The sequence below is a fragment of the Vigna unguiculata genome, chromosome 3, assembly GCF_004118075.2.
Source record: "Vigna unguiculata cultivar IT97K-499-35 chromosome 3, ASM411807v1, whole genome shotgun sequence".
Lineage (NCBI taxonomy): Eukaryota > Viridiplantae > Streptophyta > Magnoliopsida > Fabales > Fabaceae > Vigna > Vigna unguiculata.
Genome location: NC_040281.1, coordinates 52,407,987 through 52,426,201, shown reverse-complemented (window position 1 = coordinate 52,426,201; position 18,215 = coordinate 52,407,987). Strand labels below are relative to the sequence as shown.

The 18,215-nt window shown below is 30.7% G+C and overlaps 2 protein-coding genes across 3 annotated transcripts; both read left to right on the top strand.

Moving 5' to 3' along the window:
• Positions 1–2,351: 2,351 nt before the first annotated feature.
• Positions 2,352–6,762, top strand: LOC114175956 (putative DNA glycosylase At3g47830). Of its 2 annotated transcripts, none has more exons than XM_028060814.1 (5): positions 2,352–2,755; positions 2,846–3,046; positions 4,362–4,418; positions 4,489–4,672; positions 6,548–6,762. In XM_028060814.1, the coding sequence occupies exons 1-5, from the start codon at positions 2,417–2,419 to the stop codon at positions 6,550–6,552; spliced, it is 786 nt and encodes a 261-aa protein (XP_027916615.1). In that variant the 5' UTR covers positions 2,352–2,416; the 3' UTR covers positions 6,553–6,762. The 2 variants fall into 2 exon arrangements, with proteins under 2 accessions (XP_027916615.1, XP_027916614.1); XM_028060813.1 differs by having other exon boundaries at positions 6,474–6,762.
• A 2,795-nt stretch (positions 6,763–9,557) lies between these two features.
• Positions 9,558–17,119, top strand: LOC114179194 (alpha-mannosidase I MNS5). Its single transcript, XM_028065437.1, has 15 exons — positions 9,558–9,814; positions 10,177–10,219; positions 10,302–10,367; positions 10,444–10,505; positions 10,646–10,745; positions 10,938–11,120; positions 12,938–12,986; positions 13,068–13,247; positions 13,437–13,557; positions 13,690–13,771; positions 13,862–13,947; positions 14,081–14,181; positions 14,597–14,738; positions 14,867–15,017; positions 16,618–17,119. Exons 1-15 carry the CDS (start codon positions 9,681–9,683, stop codon positions 16,834–16,836), a joined length of 1,719 nt encoding a protein of 572 aa, XP_027921238.1. The 5' UTR covers positions 9,558–9,680; the 3' UTR covers positions 16,837–17,119.
• The last annotated feature ends 1,096 nt before the right edge of the window (positions 17,120–18,215 follow it).

Below are 18,215 nucleotides of genomic sequence, written 5' to 3'. Positions count from 1 at the left end.
TTCATTTATACATTTTAATATTTTTTCTTCAACAAATCAAACTTATATGATGATAATTTTTAATTATTTTTAAAATAAAGGATAATTTGGTAGTCTTGTTTTTTCTTGATTTAAATATAATTTTTAATCTATCACATTCATCAAATCACGCACAAACTGCAACGAAATTTACTTTAAATTCACCCACTTTCACCTTTAATCCCCTTAAAGTGAACAACACAGATTTCACACTCTAATCCACTTGAATTCATAGTTTCCCTCTCCCTCCAATCAACTTTAAGGGAGTAAGAGGGGAAGGAAGAGGGAAATTCCTCTATTTTTCAATCATCTATGTCATGGTTTAAGGGTGATATCAAGATTACATTTATGTCCGCAATTTATTTTTCAGCTTAATTACAAAAATAATGTAAAAATATGACATATGAAATTATTGTACAAAAATAATTAATAACGAAAATTTGAAAATTGTTATAAAATAAGGTTTAAATAGTAATTATTAATTATAAATTTTTTATTACATTATTTTGTAAATATTTTTTATTAAAATATGTTATTTTATTTATACATTTTAATATTTTTTTCTACAACAAATCAAACTTATCTTATGATAATTTTTAATTATTTTTAAAATAAAGGACAATTTGGTAATCTTTTTTTTTCCTTGATTTAAATATAATTTTTAATTTATCACATCCATCAAATCACTCACAAATTTTACTCTAAATTCACCCACTTTCACCTCTCATTGACCATGTGCTAGTAAAGAATTATAAAGGTTTGTAATTTTACATGAGAATATTGGTCTACAACATATTTATTGAATGGATTCGGCTTCCTTGATGGAAGTATAAGGAAACATTCTTTTGCATATAATATTTTCACAATGGATAGTGTTAGAAGTCGCACATCAACTAAATACAAGATTAGTTTACATTATATAAATGAGTGTAAATTTTATCTTATAAATTATTTTTGTAAGGTCCAGTTATTAATATAGTATGAGAATCATGAGTTACAATTTCTTTTAGCAAAATTTATTATTTGTTTGGTCTATTCTTGCACCCACTATGAAATTGTTATCAGGCCACCATTAATGTTTAGTTTCACGCTCGATATGTTGAAAGTCTAACATTAACTATAGATAAAATCAATTTATAATATATAAGTGAGTGCACACCTTATCTAACAAACTAATTTTGTAAGATTGAGGTAGACTTAAAATTCACTTCTTGACACAAAGTAGGTGAAATTCCAAATTAACCATCTAAAAATCACTCAACAAACTGTTTTCTTTCAAATATCATGTTTATATTTCATTGTTCATTATATAAGTTGGGTTTCGCTAAATGAATTTATAGTATTTCTTTTCACACTCTAAATTTCAATTATTTTATAGCATATTAAAACACGGAGAATTATGCATTAAATTATTTATACTTAAAATATAACAGTTTGATTAGTTTGATCCTATATTTATGTTTTGATTTATTTAGCCTTTTGATTTTTTTTACTCAATTGAGTATTTGTTTTTTTTTTAAAAAAACTTAATTGAGTCTATGTTTTAAATAAAGATAATGATATTTTCACCCACTTTTTTTTACTCTTTTTTTAACCTACTACTTTAATCACCCTTCAATTATTTATTTTTGATTTTTTTTAGTGGTGTTATGTGATGTGATGAGATGATCTAAGGATAATTAGAGTGATAAGTTAAAAGTAGATAAAAAAAATAAGTCAAAATATTATTATCCAATAAATCATTGTGATGATTTTCGCTAAATTAATGTTAACGCCCTTTCGAACGGTCACATGTCAAAATCATAAAGATTTTAAAATAGAAGATGACATATAATAACATATATTTTGACACGTGAAAGACATAAATTAGATTTTGACACGTGACACCTTCAAACAATGTTAACGCTAATTTGATGACAAAAATCACATTAAATCATTTTAAAAAAACTCAATTAAATAAAAAATTAAATACAAGAATCAAAATAAATCAAAGAATTAAATATAGGAAGAAATTATTAATTAAGCAAAATATAATCAAAAGAGTTATCAAACTTTGAAGTTGATGAAATTTAATTAAAATGTCATCCAAAGTTAACTAAAACGTAATATATCGAAATTGTTTAAAGAAAGATTCATTAAACAAACAATTCTAAGTAAATAATTTAATTGTAACTTATTTAAATTCGACACGTATATTAAAACTTAGGTTGCTTATAGACAAAAGATAATGGTTAGTGTTCTAACTTGATATAGTGAAGTTTCAATTATTTTTCAAATTTATTGTAAATGGGCTAATCATGTACTTTTGCAATAATAAGCCACTATAAACGGTTAAATTAGAAAAAGTAGCAAGGGAGTGGTGAAAAAGGTAAAAGTACAGAGAGAGGGGAAGAAGAGAATGGAAAAGAAGCGGAAGAGGAAGCAGCTGGTGCAGGGCGCTGAAGAGACAAAGCCGAAGCCGGTTCGTTCCGGCCCGACCCGAACCGGCACTGTGAAAGATCCGTTCCCATCCCACGGTCGACCCACCCCGCAAGAATGCGTAGCCGTACGAGACACTCTCTTAGCCCTACACGGCATTCCCCCGGAACTCGCAAAGTACCGCAACGCGGTCCAGTCGGAATCACCCGAACCCGTTCTCGACGGTTTGGTCCGAACTGTCCTCTCGCAGAACACCACCGAGACCAATTCCCAAAAGGCCTTCACTTCTCTCAAAACCTCTTTCCCCACTTGGGAACATGTATGTATCAAACACAGTCGTTTGTAATCGCTCGCTTCAGTCTTGTTTTTTGCTGTTAGGTTTTAAACGGTGTCGTTTTCTGTGTTGAAGGTTTTCGTTGCGGAGTCCAAGGACTTGGAGAATGCCATTCGATGCGGAGGTCTGGCCCCGACCAAGGCTTCCTGCATTAAGAACGTGCTGCGCTGTTTGCGCGAGAGAAGAGGTCAATTGTGTTTGGAGTATCTGCGAGATTTATCCGTTGATGAAGTTAAGGCTGAGCTGTCGCTTTTCAAAGGAATTGGTCCCAAAACAGTATTTTTCTTTTTCTTTAGCAGTTCTACTTGCCTCTTGATTTTGCAGTTATTCACCTGATATTCAAGCATTAAAAATCTCAACACTTTGCAGCTCTGTTCAAATTATTTGGTCTCGTGCTACTTTTGTTGCCTGTTTTAGGTTGTTTGTCACATGCGGATTGCCTTTGATAACATCCCTAAAATATGCGTGAGTTTATGTTGAATTAGATTTTTGTAGATCAAGCAACCTTGTGATCGCGTACAATATTTCATGCCTGGCTATGTATAAATCTTTGTTATGTTACTTCTTAAATTGCAGTGTTTCCCTTTTCAATATACCACATATTTTGGAAATTGTGTATCAGAATCCTTTTCTTTAATTATTTCCAAAAAAAGAAAAGAAATCCTCAAACAGGGCTGCCTTGAATCCTTGTGAAAAGTGAGATACTTCTGTTTTAGTTTGATCAAGATGTGAATTCTGGCGAATGATGTTGTTTCCATCACACTCTGTTCTGATGTTGATATATTTTCAGTTTTATGTTTATTTCTTTCAGTTCTTTGTTTGTTTCTCGTTCACAGACAACTGTTATCCAAAATTTCCAATTGATCTCAACATATCTATATCAAATCTTTTATCTGCAAAAGAAGTGGCAACAGTAAAAAAAGTATAAACATCCTTGTACTGGTTTGCTTTGCCAATGATGTTGATTTTCTATTTTTGGACGTAGTTAGCCTCGGTCCAGCGGGAGCTCAAGTATGTCAATGTCGCAGTAAAATTATTTTTCACGTTCATGCATGTGTGACCGTATTTTGGCAACAATAGTTGATATATGATATCTAGAGCAGGGTTAATGCGGACAATATAGAGAGATATTACAGAGCAGTTTCAGTATAGAGAACTAGAGAATGCAATTGGTCCTACAGGCCACTCAATGCACTGAACTCCCTCTTATATTGGGGTAAAATGATAAGCTTTCTATCACCATGTTTCTTATTTGGTTGAAATACGAAGAAATTTCACCCTCACTGTGTCACTGTTTTCTTTAATCTGTTTTACGAGAAGGATAATCCTTTGAGGAAAGACTTTCCTTGTTTCCCATTCTTTTTGAGATATCATGGTATCTAGGCATTCAGATCTTTGTAAGAGTGCAAATTGGTTTCTACTTGCGGTAGATTAAGAATGGTCTGTGTTATTCGTTGGATAACTTTGTGTTAATAAATCGCCCAGTAAGCAAACAACATCACGTGAAAATCTGTAAACTCAATTAAAAAAAAAAAATATTTGCCCTTTCCCCCTTTGTATCGGTTTCTCTAAATTGCGGGGTTGATTGTAGGTGTCTTGTGTGTTGATGTTCAATCTTCAGCGAGATGATTTTCCAGTGGACACTCACGTAAGCATAATTTCATCTTTTACTGTATACTCATATTTATAACACTTGATTCAGTTGAATATTTATGCAGATATTTGAGATTGCAAAAACCATGGGTTGGGTGCCAGCTGTTGCAGACAGAAATAAGTCGTATCTTCATCTAAACCAACGGATACCAAATGAACTTAAGTTTGACCTAAATTGCCTTATGTATACGCACGGAAAGCTTTGCCGTAAATGCTCCAGTAAAAAGGGTAAGCAGCAAGGAGAAAAAGGTAATGATGAGTCCTGCCCTTTATTGAATTATTGTACAGAGTAAGATTGAACTTTGAGTCGGGCAAACAGGTTATTATCAATTTTTGATTCTCAAACTAAAAGAATTCAATACGGGCATCGCAATCTAATCTTGTTACTATTTAGAATACTAGTTAGTTTTGACTTAGGCTGTTAGTCAGAGGAACAATTTTTATATGACATGAAAGAATGGCTAACAATTGTGCAGAATTATCTAAAACTTTTCCATTTTTAATCTTGTGAAGGGGTCTTGCTGGAAAATGAAACATTGTTTGGATCTCTCTCTCAATACACATTAAACATCACTCATAAGAAATCTATACATCGTTTTACTAATAAGAAACTTGAAGAAGCTCAAATTTATTCCTTTACTGTAATAGTAAGAAATCCACACTTTAAGACATAATCTTTTACGATGAAGAAATAGTTCCTTGTACAAGGAACCTCTTTTTAAGAAGAATAGTCATCTTTCAGTGTAACAAAATAGTCATCCTAATGAACTGGTATTGGAGTTGCTCTAAGATGGTCGTTTTTCAACCAGTTAATCTACTCTATAAATATTGATACTTATATAATATATTAAAATAATCTACGTTCTACCCTTATCCCCAATGACGTCTACAATTCTTTTGTATATCCTTTTGTTATACTGAATTGATTTATGAAGGATGTATTATTTGATTTTAAGAAATAAAAATTTAAACCGTAATTAGTTCTTGAGAAGCAGATGAATCTTAATTATACGGTAACATTATGAAAACGGGGTAGATTTGACCATTTCATCCATCTTTAAAATAAAAGTTTATCTTCATTTTTATATCAAATGTATATGAAATTTATGTCTATCGGAAAACGAAATATTTATGTCTTTTCCTTTACTATTTTAACTATTAATTAAACAATTCTTTAAACAAAAAAATCACATCATAAAATATAATATTATTAAATATTTAATGTAAAAAGAATATATATAATATTATATAAACATTAAAAGAGGATTAAATAGTAAATGGAGGTTAATTAATAATTATATAAAAGAGTAAAAATATTAAACACGTGTCTTAAAAATACAGGATAAAAAAAAGTTGAAATAAGTTCTTTAAATTTATCTAATAAATTAAAATGACATTTATATTCTTTTTAATCTTAAAATAATAGCTTGTCATTTTCATATTTTTACAAAATCACTTTTACTTCTTATACTTTCAAATAAATATTTGCTTTCGTTCTACTTTTAATAAATGATATTTTCTTTATTTTTTAATTTAGTGATATTTATCTCTATAATTCTATTTGAAAAACATTGAAAATTTTGTTTATGATATTTTTATTATAAAAATTTAAAATTTCCATACTATTATTTTATTAAGAGTTTGATTTTTATTTAAAAACTAAAATAAAATTGAATATCAATTTATTAAAATCATAAAATTATGTATGTCGAAACTAAAGATGATGTAATCAATATTTAGGTTAAAACACTCTCTTGTATCAATAAAATTAAAGTATTTATTTTAGAACTAGAGATGATATAAACAATATTTAATATGACCTTAAGCCTGTGTTTACTTCGACATATTTACTATTGAAATAGACAGAAAAACGAGTGATGTGCTTGTTCGTTTGAATGAATTTACAGCTGTTTGTGAGTGGTGAAAGGGAGAGAGCAAATTTTATAGTTGGTGGTGGGTACTCTTACCAAAGTGCCTTACATAATAATGAAGCGTGGTATTGAGCAGATTATGCCTTAGGTGTTGACAATGTATTATTCTTGGTCGACAGATTTGTTATCCATGTTTGAGGTGAGAAGGAAGATGATGAGATTAAGAAAAGTGATACGGATTGCATGGATGCAGGGTAGTTGTGGAAGGAGGGAATAAACTCGAAGGAAGTTGGAATTGATTCCTTGCATCTAAGAATGAGAAATAAATTTGTTCCAATTTGACGGGAAATCCTCGCATTGACCGTATATGAGTACGAGTATGCATAATCTCCAACTTTTTCAATTGTGTATGAGAATGCATAATCTCCAACTTTTTCAATTATGTATGAGAATGTATATATTTGTCGAGTCCTCATACCTCCCATAATACTCATTGATGTCATATCTTTTTCCACGTTTAAATTATTAAAATATTCACAATTAATTAAATAACCTTATATATATATATATATATATATATATATATAACTTTACACATACTATTTTTTATTTTTTCTAATTTGGTTTGTTATTAAATTCATTCGCATATCCACCGTATTTTTAACACTCTCAATTTAAGTATTTAATAGCATAAACCTTTCATTTACTATGTAATATAAAAAAATATCTTATCTACTCTATTATTATTACTTTATGTTTCATGTGAATAACTCATTTATTTCGCTAAAACAATTTTCGTTATTTCTCAGCCATTGACTATGTTGGTATTTGTAAAAATTTTAAATCTCTAAGATATTTTTCATTTTATCATACTCTTAATTATACATTTGTTTTTCTTTGTACAATTTCATTTTATAATCTCTCAAATTGTTTCTAAGACACAGATTTGATAATTTTTTAACATTTTTATTTGTTATTTATTTTTATCGTGTAGAATACTATTTTGATACATTTTATATAATTATTTTTTTATTTTTTAACTCATTATCAATCATACTATAATTTTGTCACTATAATTGTATAAAAAAATTTTATGTACTATAATATAAAAATTTAATGTAATTGCTATGAAATTTTTTTATCACCATCCAACATATACCGAAATTCAAAAAAGATACAATATCTATGTTAAAATTTTATTATTATTAGTTTAATATTTGTTCTTTACGTGATTTTGATCAATTAATCTATTATAACTTTTATTAGTGTAAAAAAAGATATTGACTAGAATTTAAAAAAATTGAAGTAAACAAACATTTAAAATATATTTTAATTTGAATATTTTTTTTCCATTTATATTTTTTAAAATATTTTTTAATTTTATTAACTAAGTTTTATTGTAATGCTTGCAAATTTAATAAATGTTTTGGTTCTCATGAAATTTTATTTGGTATTCTAATTTGAAATTTATGCAATTATGGTTTCTTTCTAAATATTGAAGAAACAACCTTCCTTTTAATATCGAAGAAACAATTTTCCTCTTAATATTGAATATATGATAATATTGTGTTTACTCTACCGTAACTTTTTATTATTTTATAAAAAAATTAATTAATATTAAGACAGTAAGAAAATGAGCATATGGGTATGAGTACGAGAATATACCCATTATCCAGTGAAGATGGAGATAAGACAAAGATTTGATACTCATTGAATTTAGGTATAAAGATATAAATAATTTATTTTATTAGAAATGAATATGGTATAGCAAAACTATGCAAAACCACATCCAAACATAAAGCGATTGTTGGTATCACGCAGCGAGATGATTAGCGTTTGGACCAAAACCAAAAGGAATGGTGAATTGGGTTTTTAATAAAAAATGTGCTTTTAAAAATTTTCCTTTTAATTATCAAATATCAATTAAAATTCTTTCCTTTATTTAAATAAACACAATAAAATAAAAAAGAGTAAGTAGAAAAGAAAAAATTGTACAAAATATTTATACTAGTTTGGATCAAAAGATTTACCTTCAAATCTTCTCTCACACAAAACATCTTCTCTCCTTTTTATCGCTTAAATCAATCCTCGAATTCATTCAGAAATCATTAAAACAAATACGAAGAACACTCACCTTTTCAACCACTGAATAGTTAATTTGTGGAAGAAAAACACAGAATTTTTATTGAGAGAATTTTAGTATTGTGTTTATATGTGTTAGATGAAAAGTAAATAGAAATAATCATCTTATGATTTCTCTAAAATCTACGATCTTATAATAAATATCAGGAAAACATATAGAATTATTTATCGTATATATTTATCGAAATAATAATTGTGAGGGATAAAGTAACTAGGAAATGTATATTAAAATATCTTATAATTTTAATTATAATTTTCGAAATATTAGTTGTAATTATAAAATTAGTTTGATAATTTGCAAAACATTACAAATATTTGGAAGCAGCTTTTGTCCTCTATAGACAAAATTTACGTCAAAAAAATAATTTTATCCTAATATGTTATTGCTGTAATTTAATATCTATATTAGATTTAATTACTCATTTTTTGTTTCTGGTTTTAAAATATTGTGTTTATTCTTAATTTTTTTAAAATTTTCATTTGGTCTCAAATTATGAAAATTAATATCATTTAATTATGATTTTGAAAAAAATGATGTAAATTAATAATTTTAGTTAAAATTATTACAAAAATTAAGGATTTTTCATTATAATAATACTAGTATTATATTAATTAGATTAACTAAACAAATTATTCTTATTAATAACTTTAATTATAATAAAAAATTTATAATTTATTTATAAAATTTAATAAAAATAATTAAATTATATCGATTTTTTAAGAATCGAGATTAGTTTTTACAGATCAAAACTAAATTAAAAATAAATAAAAAAACCTAAAAACCATCTTAAAATTATAACTTTACATGTTCACGTACTAGATGTGAATGTTCGGGTTAGTCAGATCAAAGTGTACGTGTACACTGCTCAAGATAAGATCTTGCTTACATCAATGTTGACTTCTAACATTGACACGATGAAGATATTATTGGAATTAAATAATTTTACATAAAGGATTTAGCAGAATGTATAGAAAAAAATTACTTTTAAGTAAGAAAAGATATGTATTTTTTTTTTTAAAATAGAACATAGAAATTATGAGATTGTATTAAATAAGAATTCTTTTATTTATTGAAAAATAAAATTTTTAATTAAAAATAACATAAATGGAACCAGGGATACAGAAAAACAAAAAATGAAACATTGATCAGATCTTACCCGGTTCTCTCTCGTTCACTGCGACAACATACCACAATCCGCCACTCTTCTTTCCCTTTGGTTTCAAACCAAAGTCCTCAAAATCCCATGTTTCATCCTCGTCATTGCACAACATGTCTTCTTCTTCTCTTCCTCCTCGTACTTTCGGACTTTTCCATGTCCCAATCACAATCTCCTTGGGCGGCCAAGAAAAAACGCATGAAAGAGAAAGTTCGCAATATGTATGTAAATATCACCTTCCGATTCCGTAGTCTTTTTCACAATTCAATTTTACCTGTTCATCTCTTTCTTGGCAATGTTTAGCTCACACGTCTAAGTTTCGAGTTAGGTATGGGAAAAACACATTATGAAAACTAGGCTTAAGTTTTCCTACCTAAATCGAAGGCGTGTTGAACTTATTGATTGTTTTATGTGTTCTGCTACTTTGTTCCTTGAATTATACTGATAACGAGTTTTACAGAAGAGGCAATGAAGGTGGTAGGAATTGCCATATCTAATCTTTGAAATAGGTTAAGTAATATTTGCTTCCCTGGCGAACAATTATTCATTAACGTTGTTGGTTTATGTCACTTTTTGTTTGTAGGTTTTACCACGCGTATGACAACTATATGACACATGCATTTCCGGTCAGTCAATGTTGCTATATGCCATTCTTTCTTTTATTGACGTACAATAGTGTGCAATGTTGAGGTTGCCATATTTTTGCAGCATGACGAGCTTAAACCTATCTCTAAAACTTTCACCAATTCCCTGAGTGAGCTGGGAAATTTGAAGGTAATGATATCTCTATTTAAGAACGGAAGAAGGAAATCAGTCAGAAAACTGTGGAAATAACTGTTTACTACTGCAGCTTGAACACTTGCCTCAAGACTATAATGGCTCTGCGCTTACACTTATTGAATCGCTGTCTAGGTATGTGTATTCAGCTACCACATGAGTTGTTAGTTTATGTAATTCTTTTTTTTTTTTTTAATTTGTGCTGTTCATGATGAGTTCATGTTGTCTATCTTGTTGATGTGGAAACTGATCCATATTGTTCTTTATTTTATTAGCCTTGTTATTATGGGAAATAGCACTGAATTTGAGAGGGCAGTGCTTTGGCTTTCAGAAAATCTGACATTTGATGTTGATGCACGCATAAATCTTTTTGAGGTAAATATTTCGACTTGGTTTGAAATTCTTGAGTCCAGAGTTTTGTGTGATATGATGTCAGTTTGCTCTAATTTTGAAAAGGGGATTGCTTAAATTTCTTCGGAATGATATTGAATTTTTTTTTTTTTCTAAACACTTGAATTCTTAAGCACTATAATGTGGTTTCCTTATCACTTGATTGTAATCATTCAGTGCAACATAAGAGTTCTTGGAGGACTTGTCTCTGCTCATTTACTTGCATCTGATTCTTCAAAGAAGTTGTTACAAGGGGCTTACAACAATCAGCTGCTAGTTCTGGCTGAAGATTTAGGGAAACGCTTTCTACCGGCATTTAATACACCTACTGGATTGCCATATGCATGGATTAACTTAAAGGTATACATAGAGCATTCAAAGTCTGTCATTCTGTAAATCTTTTATTTAGAGGGCAAGGCATCAGCTTATATGTTATTTTCATTTAATTTAGTTAGTAAGCTTTTGAATGTTTGAAGATAAGTATGTTAATATTAATCCTGTAGTCAACAGTCAAAAGTTCTTATTGCATCATTAATTTGAAGAAATACTTTTCCATGTCTGTGTCACATTTCCAGCTTGTTTTCTGCTGTCCACCACAGCTGCTGTCACTAGATGTTGTCCTTCCCATTGCCTATTCAACAAGCTGAGCCCATAATTGAATTCAACATTAGCCACTTTGAGGTGGGGGGTATGAATTTTCAGGTTAGTCAGTCCATCCAGGCATGCCACCCCTCTCCATTGATCTCTACCAATGTCAATGTCCTGGCATGAAACTGTGCACCAGCCCACCTTTTCAGTAATTCCTCCCTCCACAGATCAGCTTGTCTTCTGTATTAAGTTCTGCCACTACCCATTGTATTTTGGTTCCACCACTCGAACAGGCTATTTAACCTTGTCTCTGTTGTGTGTGGTGGCCATCTTTGTCTCTGTTTCTGTCCATTTGGTCCTGGTGCTGTGTGCGTTGTTCTGTTCCATCTGTGTTTATTTGCCTTCCTGTCTGTTTGACTCTGTTTTGTCTCTGTTTTTATTTCTGCATGAATTGACATATTGTGTTTTTGTATATACTTGCATGACATCTACTTACAATGTTCATGACACTGTTTGAATTTTAACTTTGGCTCTGGTAGGGCTGTTGGTTGACATTTTATGAGCCATTTTCAAGTCCATTAAGACAGATAAAGTTTTTCCCATGCTGTCACACTTTTCAAAGGTTTTTGCTTTTCTTCTACAGTTCGAGGTTATTCGTGTGGTTTAAAGCTTCCAAAACCGTTTTTATAAATTTGAAAAGGCTTGAGACCCACTATAAATATTTTTTATGATATTTTCTCTCTTATTGGGCATCTTTCTTTCAATGTCTCTTCACCTTGGTTGTGCAACAGCCTATCTTCCGATTGTGCATCATTCTGGTCATCATTCTTCTTATGTTATGTTTCCAATGCGATGATTATTTTGGTGCTTCTTTTGTCATCTCTTCAGCAGTCAATAGTTTTTGTGATGGTTCGTTTTGTTATATCGTCTTCTCTTCAGCCATCTGGTTTATGAACTTTTACTTTTAAATTATTTTTCTTGTTAAATGTGCTTATTTTTAACAAGCTGAGAGATTAGTAAGCTTTAGCTTCACAAAATTCTGTGAGTCCAACCATGTTAGGAATGTTATTAAGTTGTGTTTCAATACATCCAATAGTCCCACAATTTTGGTGATAGATCACCAGTTGGGGCCATGAGATGAGAGGATGCTACTAAATGCTATAATAGATAGATAAATAGATATTCATTTCTATATGCAACATTTACTTTTATTTTAGAAAGTATATTATACTTTAAAATAAAGTTTATTATTAGAAAAATAATTAGTTTTTATACTGCAAAGAATTCTGTAGACTTGATATACGTAAAGAGAACTTAAGATCCAACTGTTGAATCATTTAATGCTCATAAAAAAGTTGTTGAATGGAATTAGTTTGGCCAGATTTTTGCTTGGAGTATGTGATTCTCCCACCTATGCATACATCAAAGACTTTGGATTATAAGGTGTTAATCTTGTACCTGAAGCATGTTAATTCAAATATTTAGACATAAAAGATTATAAATTGTGGTCTGTTGCATTTTCTTTAAACTTTTTGTACTCTTTAGAATGATATATAACTCCCTACCAATGCAAAATATTCTGTACACAGTATGGAGTAATGGAGAATGAGACTACAGAAACAAGCACTTCAGGGTGTGGTGAGAGGTCTAGCTTAGTGTTTTAAGACTAGGGTATAGTAAAGTGATTTAAGTTGCTTCTAATTTTCCATCTTTGTGCAGGTTCCCTGATTCTTGAAATGGGTGCTTTATCAAAAGTGACTGGTGACCCCATATACGAATCAGTAGCTTTACGTGCTCTTCGCAAGCTATGGAGTATGCAGAGCTCATTAAAACTATTTGGAACCACATTGGACGTGGCAACTGGGCAATGGATCGAATATTCATCAGGAATTGGAGCTGGTAGGTTAACTCTGACCCTGAACCAGGGATATTCTCACTGGTTCGGCTCATTGGATAATGCAGCATATTATCTACATGTTTATTGTCTGTTGAAAGTATTTGATAAATTTAGATATTCTAAACTTTGAAATACTAATGACTGGCCTTCATGTTTCTTTTGTTGGATTTTATTTCCCTGGGTTCTTTTAGGGGTTGATTCCTTCTACGAGTATCTACTCAAAGCCCATATCCTTTTTGGGAAGGAGGACTTTTGGAAGATGTTTCACTCTGCTTATGTTGCCGTGCAGAAGTATTTCAGACACGGTTCTTGGTATCACACTTGTTAAGAAAGTCTTTGCTTTTTATTTATGCTGTCTAAACAGTACTTTTATACAGTACTTGAAAGATGCTAATGAGAGAATGTGATCAACAATTGTAACCTGGACTGGTTGGCCTAATGCAGGTACCATGAAGCTGATATGAGGACTGGAAGAGCAACTTATTGGCAGCTTACAAGCCTTCAAGCATTTTGGCCTGGCCTACAGGCTAGTAGCTGGACTTCGAATTTTACTCACTTAAAAATTAGGTTTGATATCTTTCTGAGTTTGTAATTGCATATGGCTTATGGAAAGCAGGTTCTTATTGGGGATGTTATGGCTGCTAATTCCTCTCACCGTGAGTTCTTCCACGTGTGGAAGAGATACGGAGTGCTACCAGAGAGGTATTCTCTGATTTTGCTAGTTTAGTTATAACATTAGTGTCTTTGTATTTTGCTATCAATCTGTCATCCGGTTTTTGTTCTTACAGTACTATATAATATATGTATCACATTGAATCATAAATCCGTGTTAAAGGTATTTGCTGGACCACCAGATGATTCATCCTACGGAAAAATATTATCCCTTACGTCCTGAATTGGCTGAGTCAACATTCTACTTATATCAAGCTACTAAAGGTCTGATAGTTCTTCCATCTTTTTATTTTAAGTTTGTTGGTATTGAGGCATTAGGTTCATCTGCTTCTAAAATAGTATGCTCTTGAAAAGATTGGTGCACATGTAAACATTTTTTTCCATGATAGAAAAGGTTTCAAACTCTAAATTTAACAAGAAAGCTATTAGCATATAGCAACATTTCAGTAAAATAATCTGGCAGCTAGGCTTCTTCATGCTGTAATACATTAGTACTTTACCAAGAACTTTAGTATAAAAATGAGTATTATCTTGGTATTTTCTATCAACACGACATCATTACATATCACAATTATTCAATTTTGTTAAATATATTATCTTTTAAATTTAATCTCTATAACATCAATAGAGAGAATCCTGCCTGACCAATAGTGATATATTCAACCATTCTTAATTTCAGATCCATGGTATATTGAAGTCGGTGAATCAATAGTGAATTCCCTTAATTTATACACCAAAGTTAAGGGTGGTTTTGCAAGCATTAAGGATGTGACAACTATGCAGTTGGAAGATCATCAGCATAGTTTTTTTCTTGCTGAAACGTGAGACCTTTTCTTCTTCTTGTATAATGCTAAATTTAAAAATTATGAAAGAAAAAAAGCAAATGGGATTTTTTCTTAAGTAATTATTGTATTTCAGATTTTCTGATTAGATCCTGTGTTTTCTTCAGGTGCAAATATTTATATCTTCTGTTTGACGATTCGTTTGTACATGAGAATAATTACGTATTTACAACAGAAGGTCATCCTCTTCCGGTACTCAGCAATTGGCATGAAGAGCTTCCAGAAGCTTATGTTCCAACTAATTGGACTTTTGTGAAGGTATTTTTACAATTTACTGTAGGGCTTATTGATTTTGCTTGTACAGATAAATGAAAAAAGTGTGATAAATCTCCTAAAGTTTTCCTCATTTGCAAAAGCCTCTATAAACCTTTAAAGTCGTCCCAATTAGTCCCAAAGCAATAACAATTACGTCATTAGATCCTTCCATCCACCTGCTGTTGGGTACCCTAACTGAAGAGTGTTTGGGTAAAATCTTAGCCTCCATCTGATCTATAAATACATCCTTTAAAATATACTTTTTTCAATTTTTTTACTTCATAATATGAAAAGGGGGGAAAAATTAGGACAGGGACAAAACTTAGATGCAGTTATATGTGTTTTTTGTGCTCTCCTATCAGAATTGAAGTTTTATCCTGACAACTTTTCTTGAATTTAATGCAAACCTTTTGTTACATCTCATGCCAGCTGTGTAATCGTTTTACTTGTAGTTAGAGCTAGTTAGAGTCTTTTTGGCTTCTCCATAAACATTTTATAAGTAAGATGAGAGCCTCTATAATCGTTTCATTTCATTTTTTATTAATACTTTCTTCTTTTAATAGTACTTTTAGAGAAATTTATCCAATCATAGCCTTGATCAGTTCTTTTTGTTGATCGTACATATGGATAGCCTGTACAAGATAACGGCGCATAATGGCTGGCTTGAAAAATGCTGACACTATCTCTAAATGCATGCTTATAGTTTTTATTGAGAAATCTAGGGAAGCGGCTCTAAACTTGAGTTTGGTGATAAACATTGAAAATCAAAGAATTTTTTGCTTTAGTATGAGTAAGATGGAAGATACGTGTTACTATTTTAACTAGAAACAAGAGGACATTTGGGAAGATGTCATACTACAGGTATACGTTTAAGTTCATAGGTTTTAAATAAACAATTGGAAAATTTATGAAGACATCACATAGGATACATTTTGGGTCGTTGACACAGAAAAATACTGGGATTTATTTGCGACTACATAGTAGGAATTCTAAGGATGAGTGTGCTTCTTGGTTTCAGCTTTTGTTGGAAGAATGATTCTTCCATGTTTAGACCTGTGACTGGATCCTTCGTAAAAGTTCGTAATAGAGATCAACAATATTGGAGGATTTTTTTTTTAAGGATTTCATAACAACTAATATTCCTGTGAATTAGTTTTCACCTGGGTCAAATGACATCGTGTGATCCATATAACCTTGTCGGTCTCATCTAATGGATAAAAATATTGTTATTATTGAACTCTTCCGAACTTCATGGCAGGTGGGTCAAAGGATCCATTAGTATAATTGTTGTAGTTTAGGACAAATTAAAACAATTTTGGAGCTCTTGATGGCACTTTGCAATTAGGTCGAAGTTGATGGACTTTATATACAATTTTCCAAAACAACATATTTTTTTATTTCTGTTTCTTCCATTTCATTTGCACATGATGCTGAAAAAAAAAAAAAAACTCTTAGAATCTTCTTAGCTGGCACTACAAAATAGAGTTTACTAGTATTTTTATTGATTTTTGTTTTCTTGGAAAAGAAAACAAGACTTTCAAAAATTGTGTGGTCCTCTACTACACAAAACACTTAAAAATTGAATATTTATCTTACTATGCAGAGGCAACCAAGAGTGAGTCGAATCAGCGCAATGTCTCTGCAAGTGTGTCCTGCTTTGAATTTGAAGTCAGGTCAACATATTGAGAGTGCTTGCCACATCCCCGATGCTCGTAGTGACTTTAGGTGTTTGACAGATGAAGATTGTGGAGTTGATGCCACTACATGCAGAAGAAGATCATGCAGCATGGCTGGTTTTTGTGGGTTATGGCTCTTCATATGATGCCATGTTTACAGGAATTCTTTTAGGATCAGAAACCATAAGTGAAAATTTCATTATACAAAAAATAAATGCAATGGTGTGGCATCTTTGTCAACCATTAATGTTAGAGGATTAGAGTAAATTGGTAGGTAAACGTTTGACCAGTTTTGTTTAGAAAGGGTATTAGCTTTTATTCTGAGGCATGGTTTCACAGAAGTAAAGATGGGAGAAACATGATTTCATTGTATTTTGCCATTACACATGCCTTAATTTGATGCAGTGAAAATTTGTATTTACTTCCTTATGCTGCTCTTATCCTTTCCATTTTAAACCTACCAAGTTTATCCCGGAGAAAGAAAAGAGTAAGCTTGAGCTAAATGATAAAACAAATTATGGTAATTTATAATTATTTGAAGATTTTTTTTTTTCATTAACAGTAGTGTTTCTAAATTAAACTCTATTAGATAACGGTACCCCGATGCTCATAGTAATTTTTTCCTCGAGAAAAAAATTACAAGACAAAATCTAGAAAATCTTTCAATATTAGGTACTCTAATAAGTCTTCCTTGTCGATACTAGATATCAATAAGTGTCTGAAAACATCAGCGATAAACTACAAATTGACACAACAAAAATCATTTTGCATTACTTCATCAGAACATTTTGACTCCTTTTCCACCAGCAAGACATTTTCATGGCCAAAAAACCTTTTCAAGGTTGCTTGCTTCTAATGACTTATTAAAAACACTTAAAAGGTGAAATTAAAGATGAAATGACAACAAATTTCCTGCCTAACAGTGTAGAAATACAACAATACTTGCTGGTGTGGATATAAAAAAGGCTTTTAAATACTCAGAAAAGGGTCAATGATGAAGTGAAAAGAACCTGAAAAACTACTAGATGGTTAAAGAGTTACTTATATTCCACAATTACTGCAGTTTAGGGTTTTTATCCACAGATTAAGAACACTGATAAAATGACTTTTATTATTATAATTTTACTAAAATAACTCTTAATAAATATTATCTGCACCATAAGTAATATATTACATTTTCCAATGCACATTCAGAGATGTTGAAGCATTGTATCCATTCACAATCCTTCATTATGGATTTGCATCAATATTCATTGAAAGAGTAATTAAAAACTTCACAGTAAGACACATTTACTTCACCTGATAGGAAGACTTATACTCGAAATGAAATCAAATGTAATGTACTGCAGAGTTAAAGTATTTAAAGTCATTGGTTTTCTAGTGTGAGATTGACTAATTAATGGACACAACATGCAAAATACATTAATCCTAATACAGATGTAATCCAATTAGGGTGGTGAATTGGGAAGAAAATAATAATAATACCCTGTTGAAATGTTGAACATCGATCAACCCTGTTGGAGAA